This window comes from Sinocyclocheilus rhinocerous, unplaced genomic scaffold (genome assembly GCF_001515625.1).
Source record: "Sinocyclocheilus rhinocerous isolate Xijiao unplaced genomic scaffold, SAMN03320098_v1.1 scaffold708, whole genome shotgun sequence".
NCBI classification, from domain to species: Eukaryota; Metazoa; Chordata; class Actinopteri; order Cypriniformes; family Cyprinidae; genus Sinocyclocheilus; species Sinocyclocheilus rhinocerous.
In genome coordinates, this window is record NW_015635523.1 from 404,254 (window position 1) to 419,875 (window position 15,622).

At 36.1% G+C, this 15,622-nt stretch overlaps 2 protein-coding genes across 6 annotated transcripts in view; one reads left to right on the forward strand and one right to left on the reverse strand.

Moving 5' to 3' along the window:
- Positions 1-1,300: 1,300 nt before the first annotated feature.
- On the forward strand, positions 1,301-10,064 carry fez1 (fasciculation and elongation protein zeta 1 (zygin I)). 2 transcript variants are annotated; one of them, XM_016561357.1, is made up of 10 exons: positions 1,301-1,576; positions 3,583-3,952; positions 5,440-5,539; positions 6,438-6,524; positions 6,771-6,936; positions 7,357-7,631; positions 8,550-8,630; positions 8,746-8,821; positions 9,025-9,090; positions 9,554-10,064. In XM_016561357.1, the coding sequence occupies exons 2-10, from the start codon at positions 3,636-3,638 to the stop codon at positions 9,568-9,570; spliced, it is 1,185 nt and encodes a 394-aa protein (XP_016416843.1). In that variant the 5' UTR covers positions 1,301-1,576; positions 3,583-3,635; the 3' UTR covers positions 9,571-10,064. The 2 variants fall into 2 exon arrangements, with proteins under 2 accessions (XP_016416843.1, XP_016416844.1); XM_016561358.1 differs by having other exon boundaries at positions 5,488-5,539.
- Positions 10,065-13,883: 3,819 nt separating this feature from the next.
- esama (endothelial cell adhesion molecule a) overlaps positions 13,884-15,622 on the reverse strand; it is a 38,987-nt gene continuing 37,248 nt past the window's right edge. For 2 of the 4 annotated variants that reach the window (XM_016561361.1, XM_016561360.1), the window contains 2 exons: positions 14,783-14,912; positions 13,884-14,702 (listed from right to left, as the gene is read on the reverse strand). In XM_016561361.1, coding sequence (XP_016416847.1) covers positions 14,246-14,702; positions 14,783-14,912 — 587 coding nt within the window. In that variant the 3' untranslated portion in view covers positions 13,884-14,245. The remainder of the gene's footprint in view (positions 14,703-14,782; positions 14,913-15,622) is intronic. The other 2 variants (XM_016561359.1, XM_016561362.1) reach the window with 2 other exon arrangements.

A 15,622-nucleotide genomic window follows, 5' to 3' on the forward strand; every position in this document is an offset into this window, starting at 1 on the left:
CAATAAGATCTCAGTTGTTAGTGCATTAGCGTATTAACTACCAATGAACAACATTATAGCTTTTATTAATCTTCGTTAATGTTCCCTAAAAATACAATTAAATAAAAATGCAGTTGTACATTGTTCATGTTTGTTCAGTGTATTAACAACTGTTAACAGACACAAGTTTTGAAATTAAATATATGTTAGTAAATGTTGAAATTAACATTAACTAAGATGAATAAATACTGTAGAAGTACTGTTCATTGTTACTTCTTGTTAACTAATGTTAGCAAATGAAACCTTATTGTAAAGTGTTACCGTTTTGGTAAAACTTTACAATAAGGTCTCATTTGTTAACATTGGTTAATGCATTAACTAACATGAACTAACAATGAACAATATATTTGTTACAGCATTTATTAATCTTTGTTAATATTAGTTAATACAAACGTTCATGTTCATGTTAATTCACAGTACATTAACTAATGTTATCAGATACAACTTTAAATTTTAATAATGTATTAGTACATTTTGTACTTAATATTAACTAAGATCAAGTTAACTAATATAGTTAATTCATGTAAGCAAATGAAACCTTATTGTAAAGTGTTACCAGTGTTTTTAAAAATTAACCTTAAATGAGTGGCAGATGATGGCAGAGCCAATGTTATAATATTTAAATCATATAACTGTTATTTAAACAAAGAAATGTCGACTTAAAACCCAATAAAACATTTACAATTCTGTACGTTCTATAGGTCACTAATCAAATAACCAAATTTGTGAAATTTGACAATGTTAATTTCAACTTTTCATTAAATTGTTATACTAATACTACAATATGTAATTGTTTTATTAAATTATTATAAAAATACAATATAGAAGCATTTTCACTAGTGGTCTCAGACTTACTATTACTCTATATGACCCTGCAACATTATTAAAACACTGTAATCTTGCCAGATTTACAGTTTTAATTTCAATAGTAATGACTGACAGTAAGCAGCCAGCGTACATGTTGTTAGCACGGCTTCCTCAGTGAAAATCCCTCGAGCGTGCTTTGAGGGGTAATGAGAAGGGGATCCTGCCAAGAGACCCCTGATGTGGCCGATGACAAGCGAGTTCAAGGTGTGAATAAAGCCCCAATACAGCTTCTCTCCATTACCTCTCAATGTTTTTTTTTTTGTCCTTCCTCATGAATATGGAGGGATTTGGCTCATGGCAGACTGAGAGAAAGGGAGCAGGAGGGGGGTAGGGGGCGGAGAGAGTGAGGTGCATGAGGAGAGGAGTAGAAGGGGGAGGGTTGCCGAGGAGGATGATTGCGTCAGAATGCGCAGGCTCCATGGAACAGGAGAGGACGGCTGCTGCTTAATGCTCAGAAAACAACACTCTGAGCCTTGACTGGCTTAGACAAGACGCCGTGGACTAGAACAGTGGCCATCACGACACGGAGCTTCTGTGTGTGTGATGGGAATGATTGTGTCTGCTGTCATTTCATCCTGACCAAGATTTGCTGATGGTGGTTTCTCTCTGACTATATTGGAATAGGAGGGGCTGTTTCTACCCAGATACACACGGAGAGATTCTTCTGCAGGTAATTTGTTCCTCCCTCTCTCTCCTCCATCACTCCGTCTCCATCCCGCCATTGTTTTCACATTATTCCCACTGGGAAATGGGGTAACCTTCATCTCCATCCGTTCTGCATCCATCCCTTTCTTTTTTCATTTAATTCTGTACATATTTCTAGAAAAAAATAGAATTATCATTTTTGCATTGCACAATTCGAATATCCTTCCATTTGGATAATCAAAAGTAATATTTTCAAATCCATGTGGTGTGACCTAAAGAAATACTAAAAAAAATCTTCATCCGAACCAACACAGTGATGTTGTATTTTATCTCTCCCATGCTTTATGATGTGATCCGCCATATTTCTTCCCATCATGGCTCGTCAATTCATCTTATCTCGTGACATGGTTGTGTTCATATTCATATTTCACAACATAGGTAACGCCTGCTGAAAGCACCGTTAACTGGCACTCACAAATCCATGCTGTGATCCAGATTTAGCAGTGCGTTTGAGAAATATCTCTTGCATTTTTTTATCACTGTGATAAATATGAATGTCATACACATTATTTGATGTCACTCTCAGCGGAGGTCCCATGGCAAAAGTGTTTTATTCCATTGCCACCGTTTGTTCCATTGATTGATTTAAGGTCAATATGCTATTTAAACTCTTGCTCAATTCCACCCCCTTCCTCAGGAAGTGTGAATAAGGGGCAGCAGTTTATCAATGTAACATTGGATTGCCTCTTTGCTTTGGTCATTGGAAGTTTTTTTGAATGGGTTTTAGTTGATGTCACTCTCAGCGGAGGTCCCATGGCAAAAGTGTTTTATTCCATTGCCACCGTTTGTTCCATCGACTGATTTAAGGTCAATATGCTATTTAAACTCTTGCTCAATTCCACCCCCTTCCTCAGGAAGTGTGAATAAGGGGCAGCAGTTTATCAATGTAACATTGGATTGCCTCTTTGCTTTGGTCATTGGAAGTTTTTTTGAATGGGTTTTGGCCATAGGCACAGAATTATGGGTGGCGGACAAACAAATCAATCGGTAGCCAAAAACCAGGAAGTGACAAAAGGTCATTCCCTTAATTCTGACATAGTACACTACAGGCAGCCACATACACACTAGGGTAATAGAGTGTATTAGTGGAATGGAACTTTGCTGACTAATGTAATGTTGGGGTAAAAGTTTAAGCAAGCCTGCTTTAAATGGATTTTTTATCCTGCAGTCTTTTAGCTTGACGTTAAGCCTGATTGATAAAGCCTTTCGAGCTCATTCATGGGAACTGTCAGATCACAGGTCGAAAATGCAGGAAATAAAGAGTGGATGTTACTGTATAATAACTCTCAAACTGAACTTGTTCATTTCAATGTCAAGTGAATTTTTGTGGAAGTCATCTTGACCTGAATAGAATGTAAAGCATTTGTTTTGGGTGAATCAGAATATAACAAGATGCATTTTTGCCTAGACACGCTCATATTGTACCATTTAATTTGCTAAAGATAAATGTTCATTGATATAGAGTGGATTATAAGGCAGTAATGATTGCAGAAAAAAGCTAATGTACGTATTTCCACATTTATTATTTTTTCATGTTTGAGAAAGTGAATTTGAATTAGCAGTGGCTATAATTGCTGGTTGACTTTGGCTGCCTCACAGTCCCAGAATTCATTGGGAAAAATCCCAGAGGTTCTGCTGAATCAACCGTCATGCATATAAAAACACAATTACTTTCACTCTGCTTGAGCGAAATGCAGTCATTCGTGTTCCCTGCTCGCTTAGTGGAAAGTAAGGGAATTAATTTAACAAGATGTCATCTGAGAAAAACTGTATTTCATAGTCTAAATGTTCATAGTTAAAAAGTCTCACAAAATGTTCTTGACTCTGAAGAAGCCATTATTGTTATATAACATCATTTTCAGAGAAGTGAAAAATCTGAATTACTCAACATTTTAAAACCGCATTTTATGTTTTAGATGATGATTTAAGATGTTAAAATGACAGATTGACAATTATCATATTTTTAATTAGGGATTGTTACAGTGACAACCTCCACGTGACTGTGCGATCAAGAGGGCATCAGGATGGAGGCCCCTCTGGTGTGCCTGGATGAGGAATTCGAGGATCTGCGGCCCTGCAAGATGGAGGAGATCGAATTCGAGCAGCCTGCCTGCCGGCCTCACAAAACCATTCCTCTGGCCCCACTGTGCCGCGAAGAGTTCTCAGAGCTGGAGAACTTCTCCGAGATGATGAGCTTCAAGTCCATGGAGGACCTCGTCAATGAATTTGACGAGAAGCTGAACGTGTGCTTCCACAATTACAACACCAAGACAGAAGTTCTGGCACCTGTTCGCAACCAATCGCACACCGAGGAGGACGAGGAGAGGCTTCAAGATGAAGAGTAAGATCTTTTCTGTTCCACTTCTAGTAAATACATGTAGGTAGAGGAATGAAATTTGAATGAAGTTTGATGCAATTAGTCTCACGTTTTTGCACCACCAAAAAAGTAGCATGGATACTGTTATGACTGTGCTGATGAATATGCCCATCCAGTTGGCTGTCTCTCTGCCAATCAAAAGTGAGGACATGTCTGACATCCTTGCCAACTGGCCTGCCAATCAAATTGTATAAAAACACCCTTTGTCCATCACCAGCGCCTGTCTGTGTGCGTGTGTCCACGGTTTGGCTGTGAATTATTCAGCAAATTTTTATACGCCTCAGTGCTTTTGTTTGTCCTGACTTGTCTGTGCTGGCAGCCTGTCACCATCCTCTCTCTGCCGTCAAATCTGCCTCTCGCAAAATAGGACAAAAAAAAATCCCTTGCTCTAAATATAGCATGCATTATTGTTGATTTAAAACAGTCAAAACATCATCACTGATTCAGACTGTAAAGGCAAAAATATACACTAATATTAGCAAGTAAATAAAAAAGAGCATAAAAATGTGAGAAAATTAGATTCAAATCAATATTTTTTTATCCTTTTTGTAGCCTTGTAAGAGATCAAATTGAACATGTTGCTGGGTTTTCCAGTATTTGAGCATCTTGCTCATTACTCTCATAGTTTGTGCTGTAAATATGTCGTTGATTTATGATTTGTTAGCATGTTATTTTCTGCGTTTCCCGCTGTGATGTGTTCTCATTGCCCGTGGCTTTTGTTCTTGGCTGGTATTCAGACACAAATCTGTCCCTGCGCTAGAATTCAGCCTGTGGCTGTGCGTCTGACGAATTACAGAAACCAGCCTGCTGCAATTCTCGGTATATATATATATATATATATATATATATATATATATATTACCTGTGGTTGCTAAATATTCTAGATAAGATGTTGCCTTTGGAGATCTCTAGACAGTAAACAGAAATTAAACTCTTTCCGACAGTGACATATGGGTAGATGATGAGTCTGTACCAGTTTGGTGTTGTTGCAGGGCTGGATTGGAGGCTGGTAGGCTTGTGTCTGTGTGTCCACAGAGGATCAGCACACTTTGAATGGCCACTTGTTCCCTGGATGACTAGAAAATTTTACTAGACAACTAGAGCAATTTTAGTATGTAGATAAATAGATAGAAAAGAGAAAAGAAAGAAAAGAGAAAGAAAGCATTGTCACTAGTCCAGTTATATAAGCATGCAAACCAGCTACTTAAAGAACTTCTTAAAAAAAAAACATGTTGTGCACAATTGCACATAAAACAAATGCTCTAAATTTCTTGGTGCTAACAAATCTTAACTGTTACATATGAATGAAATTTCTCCATTACTGAAGTGAGTGCTGTTGTTAAAGAATGTATTATTCATAATTCTGAGTTTAAATGTCTCATTTGTTCCATTTTCACTGAGCGTCAGTTGGAACACTGTGTATACAAATGTCCATACATGTGTTTTTGTAGCGTGTGGGATGCTCTGACTGACAACTACATCCCCTCCTCTGTGTCCAGCTGGGATGACCCCACCTCAGAAACACTGAATGGCAACCTCTCAGATCAGGAGGTAAACATCTGCTCTGCTCTGATAACATTCATGGTGTTGACATGATAATATATTGCAGGGTTACTGTATAGACTAATGCTATAGAACATGACTATAAGTTACATGTTAGGGACAACAGAATTTTTACCAATGCATTGATATTTATATTACATTATTTATAGTAATTTCATATTATAATTGTGAATTTTATCATACAATGATTTAGATTACTTCTGATATTAATATTATTACTGTTGATATCGATAAATGTTATTTATTGTTAAAGGTAATTTATTAATGATATTAATTATATTATATTAATGGAGCTGATTTAAGTTGCAAAGAAGTTATCACTGATGCATTGGCCATCAGAAAATGTCTTGAAATATATTTTCTTGAAACATCTTGAAATATCTTTCTCCTTATAATTGAAAAAGCCATTTTATTTCCTCTGAGCAAATGACTGCAGCGCTACATGAGAGTACAGCTTTGCCCTCTTGATTCAGGGTGTGGTGTGTATATTTATGCCGAATGGACGGCAGAGATAGCCACTCGCTGCCAAAAACCCAGCCTGATCTACTTTCTCTGGCAATCGGCCTGTCAAAAGCTTTGCAATAAACAGTTTAGACACCACAAAAATACTATTATACAGATTATCAACTAATGCAACTGGTCAGATGTGAAATGAGGTCATCTAATGCTAGCTTTTGACTAGTTTATTCAAGACTCTGCTGTACATCATTGCAGGCCAGAAGAGCTGTCAAGCTAACATTTGAAAGTGCTCTCTTCAGCACATTACCAATGAGTGTAATGGAACTATATGGAGCCATTACTCTCTACCATCTTGTCATATTGATACGGCTGATGCTCCTAAACATGTTGTAAAGATTTTCATGAACGTACTGTCTTGGTTTTAAAGATACATGAAAAAGAGGAGGATGAGATGAACGAGAAGAATGAAAATGCCAATTGTCTGAGTGAAGAACCTCTTATCACCGCTGATCAGGTGAGCCTAAACTTTTACAGCCGCCTTTTAAAAAATGGTGTTTTGTTTTTTTTAACAAAAAAAAAATCAAAAAAGTGAGAATGATTATACACTGCTTATAGTACAGAATAATTTTTTCCTTTTGTAATTTAATAATTAATGCATCAAAAGGTTAATAAATTAGTGTGCTACATTTATTCACTGTACACAAAGCTAAAATTCAAAGCTATAGTTCCGTTGTGTCCTCGAAAATTGTTTAATCATCAGGTGATTGAGGAGATTGTGGAGATGATGGAAAACTCACCAGATCCTGGAGAGACAGAGGAAGAGGAGGAAGATGATATCGCAGTGTCTTCCTCTAAAAGCAGCCCCTCTCTGTTGGAGGAGATCCGCATGCTGTCTCAGGCCTCCAACAACAACTGCTCCTATGAAGGTGCTCGTTCAAACCTGCAATTAATAAATATATGTGAACCTCAGGGTGACTTTTCAAACTTTTCATGAATCTTCAGATGAAATTAGATGTTAAGATGAAAGCTTGAACACTCAAACAAATACTGCTTTAAATGTAGTTGATATATAACAGTACCAGATCAAGGTCAATGTAAACATGCTCTAGAAACAGGTGCCTATCGAATACACAGAGAAGGTTTCTATTTTAATCTGGTGTTTCAGCATTTCTTCATCCCAGATCATGTTTTTGAAACCAAAGACACAGTGGAGCAAAAGCGAATGAAAAATAGCCCACGTCAACTGAGAACGACACTAAAGAAACAATACAACATTAGTCACAGTGTGAAAGTCAAGTGTTGCTCGCTTTGATCAAGTCTTATTAAACCCAATGCTTGTCATGCAGGTCTGAGGCTGATGCCAAGCTCGGCGCTGCTTGACATCTTGTGTCGGATGGAGGCGGCGATACGAGAGTATTCGGAGGAACTGGTGGCCCAGCTGGCCCGGAGGGACGAGCTGGAGTTTGAGAAGGAGGTGAAGAACACCTTCATCACAGCTCTGATGGAGGTCCAGAACAGACAGAAGGAGCAAAGGGAGCTGAGCAAGCACAGGCGTAAGGACAAGGCCATGAGTCTACAAGGACCTACCCGCTACGAGAAGACCGGGAGCATGCCTGCAAAAGTAAGTGTGTTGAAATGAACTGCATGATGTTTGCCTCCATGCACAGACATCTCGCTCGGCGGTTAATGGATCTTGCCCCATTACTCTTCAGCTGCACTTAGCACTTACTGGAAGAGCAGAGGAAGCATTCCCCTGCAGTATGAGCTGTGGAGGCAATAGCAGCTTCCTCTTAGACAGTAATGCCGCTGTGATTCGATTACATCATGCAAGAACTGCATCTCTGCGTCCTCATCCTCCATGTTCTCACAGAGATGAGTTGATCATTCCAGTCATTTTGTACACAGTGATTAGAGTTGGTAATTGTGGCAAATTGTGAAGCTCAAATTTATTATATTATGGTTGCACACTTTTCCTGAACTCGGAAGCTTAGGATTTTAGCCAATAAATTATTATATAGCCATGTCATCATGACTGATAATTGATAAATGGCTACAATTATTATTTTTTAAAATTAAATTAAATTATATTTAATTTGTATTTTATAAATATTACATTGTTTTATTTACATTTTTAGAGAAATAATATAATTTAAAAAAGTGAATAAAAAATATATTTTTTTTCTCACTTTTTCATTTTTATTCATTCTCAAAAAATGTAAATCAAACATAATAGAAATAAAATTAATACTTTCAAAAGCTTAAATAAATGGCATCACAATATTATAATGTAAAGTATGTATAATGTAAAGATGGATATTATAATATTTATTATTATGTGATTTTAATCATTCGCTGAAAGAAATCTGCGAGTACTTAAATAAGAAATCATGTCAGAACTTTTTCCATCATTTCTAGACCCTCAATTGAATTCTTCTAGCTCCTTACTCTAGTTTGGCGTAGGATGTGCACACAAGGGATGCAGTGCTGTACAAAATGTGAGCTTCTGGTTCTTAATATTTTATGTTTTAATGTTTTTCAGCGCTTCAGCATGGAGGGTCTTTCCAACATCCTGCAGACAGGCATCAGACAGACCTTTGGGACCTCAGGGACAGAAAGACAGGTAAGGAAGGAGGAGCATTTCCGTAAATGTTTTAAACTAAACTTGCACATATATGCAGGAATAAGATCTGATCGTAAACTCTGTCTGATTGTTTTTTCGTATGTGTGTTCAACAGTACCTAAACACAGTCATCCCATATGAGAAAAAAGGGACTCCTCCATCTGTGGATGACTTGCAAATGCTCACAAAAAGTAAGAGTACTGCACTAATGGCATTAAAACTGAGTCAAAGTGAAACCGACTTTTCTGTAGAAATCTCCATAATATTTCAAGTTTATTTTATTTAAGATTTGCTAATATTGATTGGTTTAATCCTTAAAATCAAACAATAACAAATTTAGGCTATCAAAGGAAAACAAATAGTGACCATTATTTCAACTGATATTGTTTTTCAGTTCTTTATGCCATGAAAGAAGACAGTGAGAAGGTCCCGACCCTCCTGACTGACTATATACTAAAAGGTAAATCTAAAACATTTTTCACCATAATTAAAATAACTTTTAAAAAATAATTTTGTAGAAGTATATTTCTATCTCAATTTAATTAAATAACTGGATTCCCAGAATATCACTGTTCACCAGCTCTAAATATTCCCATAAATAACGCGCCTGCATTATTTTAGTATCATTGAGTTTTTATTGATATTTTGAATTTGTTTTAATTTTTATTTTCATTGTTTTTGTTTAAGTGTTAGTAATTTTGTTGTGAGTTTTTGTGATTTTTATTCGTTATTTATTTTGCTTTTTATATATCTATATAGTATTTATTAATTTTTATTTTATGTTATTTCAGATCAAGTTTATTTTAAATTATGGTTTTAGTTTTAATTAACTATAATATAGTTATATAGTACAGTATATAAATGTATATGAACTACATACACAGCATTGAGACATTGAGCATTATCACGTCTCCATCCTGCAGTTCTGTGTCCTACCTAAAGTCCTGAGCGTGATGTGCTGATGGTGAGACTCTGGAGAGGTCGGGTGTCTTCGTTCGTCCTCTCTCAGTTCTCAAGCCCAGCTGCATGAGCTCCCTTATCCAGTATCAGCGAGGGACCCTGAACATCTAACCATCCTTCTCTTGCTTATCTAATGACCTTTGACCTTGCTCATCTCACTGCCCTTCCTGTATTCACATATCCACGAGGTTCACACCACAGCGCCTGGTGCTTTACATGTTTTCTATTACATGCGTTACTATGGGCCAAAAGCCATATGAAACGTGTAAGGGTAACAGGTGAACTATAATCGGTTTAACTCTACGATCAGGTAATATTTTTATTTTTATTTTTAAATATACGCCTAACATAAGGTATTTTACATACTACTCAATCATTCACATCCGTTCTAAACACAGGTGACGATGATAAGGGCATTATTCACAATCTTCTTAAGGTGTAGATCCATTGATTCGAGAGCACATTTGAAAATAATCCATCCATACTTGCCGTTTTAGTATTGTCGCTTCATTTCAGCCAAGGTTGGTTGAAAATACAGCATGTTTTAGTGTTCTACATTAATGCCAAGTTATGGGGAGAAACCTTGTGACTTTTCTTATTTTGGGTAACCTGACATTTTTTTTTCATCCTGTGTATGAAATATACAGTTCTACATAATGTGGTTTCTTTGACGATCCATTTGTCTAATAAAAACGTTTTTTTGTTTGTTTGTTTTTTTAACATTAACTGTCATCCATGCCTTGTGCTTACATCTTTAATGTATTTATTTCTTATTTACTAAGGGACATGGAGGAATGTGAAGTATTGCGGAGTTATAATTCCAATAAATGTCCAACCCTGTGAAAGCCTCAATGACTGTTTCATTGTAGAACCGCAACATTCCACTAGAGGGCAGTCATATACAGGTCACAGGCAAGCTTGTCGAGGATTTTTTTGTGGCGTCTAGTTTAAAGGTCCCATATTTTACACCTTTCTGGAGTTTTATTTTAGGTTTTGATGTCCTTAAGAATATATATTTGCAGTATAAGTACCAAAAACCATCTCAATATATTTTTACAGCTCCTTTCTCAGGAGCTTTTGGAGAAGGGTATAACTGCAGCCTGGAGATCTCCAAATGGGGGCGGGAACTCCAAAACGGGGTGGGAGCTCCAAAATAGGGCGTGGCTTCCTCCCATTGACAGACAGGCACATGACACGCATGCGCATTTTTTCCCCCCAATCCACTTCAGTGCAAACTCCGCCCCACAGCTGATTCTAAAGATTTTATTGGTTGTGTCAATTAAAGTGTTGATTTCCTACACTATGCTACATTAAATGCTAACCCCTAAACCTACCCCCACACCTGACCCCCAGGAAATTTCAGTTTTGACAATATGGGACCTTTAATATTGTACTTAAAAATTAAAATTAAATTAAAACACGTACACCTAATAACTGGTGACATCAAAACTGTTGATACTCATTAGTTGGAAAAAAGTTTCCAGAGTCATGCTTGTATATGAGTGACTTTTCTTCTTATTTGTAAAAAATGAATTCATATTATTTAATATGAAGTGATATTTGTCCCCTGGAACAGATATCTAGGAGCATTTTACCTAAGAATATTTTTTTCCGATATGTTGACCATGTCTAGGCCTAGCCTACTACTTTTGTCTGTTTAAATTGAATGAACTGTGAATTGGAATGATTAATACAGTGTCTTAACACAATATCTGAAATATATCAAATGTTCGATAACAGATGAAAACAGAGGAATTCATTTTTGCTCATTTTAAACGCAGCAGTCAAATTAGCTTATCTTAGCCGAGTCTGACCCTGACTAAGTGTTACACAGCTTGCGGCTTATTTATATTACGTAACGCGTTAGGTTATCTTTCCCAAATATTATTAATAATGGGTCACCAGAAAAGTCGTAAAAGATTAGTTATAACAGTATCTTACCTTCTGCTCTCTTCGTTTTAAAGCAAGTCTGCATAACCGTTCACTTGGACACTTTCCAACGGAAAGCGCGCGAAAAATAATGCGCACCCACAACTGATTTTATTGTGCATTTTTAATCTTTATGAGGACCTTTTTTTCCGCCATCAAAAAACATTAATTTACTTATTAGTAAGCATTAACATAAACCTAGGTCCCTGTAGGTCAATATGCCAGGACTGGATCACAACAAATACATAGCCTACATGATATACTGTAGATGCTACATTTCTGACTACAGAACATTACTACTATATTTCCTTTTAAATTAACAGACTGCATGTTTACAGCCTGTTTCTTTTAATCAAAAATATGAATACAAAGTGTTTTCATGTCTGCTGACAGTAAATAGTCATATATACAGAACAGTTTGAGGTTGTCCAGTCTGCAGATGACAAAAAGATTGACATGGGTACAGACAATAAAACATTTCTAATAAAATAAAGTAAAATAGTATGTGCTTGAAAAACAGTCAGTCGCACTGTTGAGTACATACAACATACTTAAAAAAAATTACAGCAGTTTAAAAAGTATTTATGAAATATGTGGAAAAAAAATACATGATTTTTGGCATACTTACAGATGACCTGTTGTGATTTATTATATGGTCTGCTATAGCATACTTAAAGTGACCATGAACCCATTTTACTTCCATAATATGACTTATTTCTGAGTAAAACTGGGATGTTCAGTGATGTGCATTAAGAAAATAAATACAGACACTTTTGAGTTTATGTTTCACTGGTGCATTTATTTCCTGGAAACTGGATGTTTTACCCTTATGACCTTCTTTTGCAGCCTAAATGCCTGTCTGCTTGTCATATTTCTTTTGTTAGAAATTTGTCAGCTTTAACTGTAGTAGCACTCCCAGTGCTCTGGTACAATGCTGATAAGAATGACAAGGAAAACTAGTATCCACACATCAACAGGAACTCTTTGGTTTTGTATCCAGTAAACCAGAAAAATCATGAACTTCTTTGCTGCAAAATTATGAAATGACCACAGATCTAGAATGAGAAATAAATACCTTATTTATAGTAAGGTAAGGAAATGTTTATAATTACAGTTTACATATTCAATTCAATAAGTTAGTTTTAAAATATCATCATGGGGTACAAAAATGCGATATAAATTAAGATACCACCAAATTCTACACTTCTAAATTGAAAAAAGCTACCACACATCTCTAAGAGATAACAACACAGGTTTATTTCTAAATATTTGGCCAAAAAACATTTAAAGGCAAATATAGCAACTTAATATGTCACATTTTAAGCAATGTCCTCGACATTCCCTTAACATATGCTGCTATGAAACATATGCTATCCACCTTCATTTTAACATAAGAGTGGGTGCAGCCATTTAAACTAAATAGCTTACTTCTGCATTGAAAAATAAGGTGGACTGATCGCATATGTATTAAACATATGTAAACGTAAATATTCATGAGGAGTGTCTGTAAATAATGTGGAATAGACCTTTCATTCGTTTCCATCAAGGCAAGTTAGCACCTCTAGTTAGCAAAATAACAACCAGTAAAGCAGTAACAACAAAAAGAACAAATAAAATTAAGTGAAAAAGTGAATAATTCCAATTGTGCTGTCAAACGATTAATCGCATTCAAAATAAAAGTTTTTGTTTACATAATAGATGTGTGTGTACTGTGTATATTTATTATGTATATAGTATAAATACACACACATACAGTATATGTGACCCTGGACCACAAAACCAGTCATAAGGGTCTTTTTTTTATTATTGAGATTTATACACCATCTCAAAGCTGAATAAATACGCTTTCTATTGATGTATGGTTTGTTAGGATAGGACAATATTTGTCTGAGATACAACTATTTGAAAATCTGGAATCTGAGGGTGCAAAAAAATCTAAATATTGAGAAAATCGCCTTTAAAGTTGTCTAAATGAAGTTCTTAGCAATGCATATTACTAATCAAAAATTAAGTTTTAATATATTTACAGTAGGAAATTTACAAAATATCTTCATGGAACATGATCTTTATTTAATGTCCTAATGATTTTTGGCATAAAAAAATAAATCCCATACAATGTATTTTTGGATATTGCTACAAATATACCCCAGCGACTTAAGACTGGGTTTGTGATCCAGGGTCACATATATTTTGAAAATATTTACATGTATATATTTATATTCATAATTTATATTATATATAAATATATTTCATATATAAACAACATATTTTTCTTAAATATATACATGCATGTGTGTGTATTTATATATACATAATAAAAATACACAGTACACACACATATTATGTAAACAAAAACTTATATTTTGGATGCGATTAATCGCGATTAATCATTTGTCAGCACTAATATTCCAACATCTTTGTTTTTTGGTCAGTGTCTTTTTGTTTACAGTTAAACAAGTTCCACTTTACAGAAATTAGAGGATTTTCTGTATTACTTTGAACAGTAAAAAACTATAAAACAATAAAATGAGCATCTTTACATATATTTGCTTACATTTTTTATATTTAAACAAAATAAAAAAACGTAAATAAAGAAAATGACATCATACAGTTTCCATACAGAGGCAATAAGCTTATCGGTTCCAATTCATCCTTTCCAATGTGCTTCAGTTTGTGGGACCGCAGACATGATGTCCTCTGCAGAGGTTCAGCAGAAATGTTTGGTCCTACACCAGAGAGCCAGCCTGATTTTGCGCTGGCACCATAATGGGTACCCCTCCCATGCGGGAGATGTTGGCAGCAGTTACGGTGGTGGGCAGCACGGGCGGACGTGGAATCTGAGGCTGAGCGGAGGCTGGCCCCCGGGGCACTGAGGTGTGCTGGGAGCCTCCATTGGTGCTGGGGGGTCCCGAGGGTCCACGGTGCGCGGTGGGGTTGGTGTTGTAGCCTGGCAATGTGCGCTCCAGGGTGGCGTCTGCTGGAGGCTGCGAGCGGTAGCCGGCTGTGCTGCCCGTGGCCGTGAGGATGGACGCGGTGTCGGAGTGAGGGTAATGGTGGTGGTTCTGGGTGTCTCGTGGGTAAGAGCTGGTATGAATGGAGGACAGGGTGCCGTTTTTAGAGATGATGTCAGATCCAGTGCCACTCTTGGCCCATGAGACGCGTTTGGGAGCCTGAGCATCCTCTCTGTAACACACAAAAACACTTATTAGTGTCTACACAAGTTAGAAATCATTAAATCAATCAATAAATCATAATTATCTTACTTGATTTCATTGGCTAAATCCTCCTCTGTGTCTTTCCGTCTTGTCCACATGAAGACGAGGAAGAGAATGATGAGGATGAGAGCCACAATACAACCAACTGTGACACCAGCGATCATCCCAGCATTAGTCGCTGTAGGAAAAGTTAATATACGCTTAATGTACTTAATGTACACTTTTTATCTTCAGACAACTTAAATGGCTAAACATCAAGTATGAAAAAGATAATGAATACAATCGTTTAAAAAAAACAGTAAGATTGAATTTTTGGTTCCACTTTATATTAGGTGGCCTTAACTACTTACTGTACATAAAAAAAGTACAATGTACTTATTGTGTTCATATTGTATTGCAAAACACTTTTGCTGCTATTGAGGTGGGATACGAGTAAGGTTAGGGACAGGTTTGGAGTTATGGATAGGTTTAAGGGTGGGTTAAGGTGTAAGGGATGAACAGTGTAATTATAAATGTAATTACAGACATTAATTACATGCAGGTATTTTTAAATGTAAGTACATAGTAGTAGTAGGCCACCTAATATAAAGTGGGACTGAATTTTTTATTTATAATTTTTTTATAAGATTTTCTATTTTTAAAAGTAATTTATTCTTGAATTTTCAGCAGCCATTATTCCAGTGTGCAGTGTCACATGATCCTTCAGAAATCATTCTAATATGTGACCCTGGACCACAAAACCAGTCTTAAGTTGCACAGGTGTATTTGTAGCAATAGCCAACATAACATTATATGGGTCAAAATTGTCGATTTTTCTTTTTATGCCAAAAATCATTAGGATATTAAGTAAATATCATGTTCCATGAAGATATTTTGTAAATTTCCTAC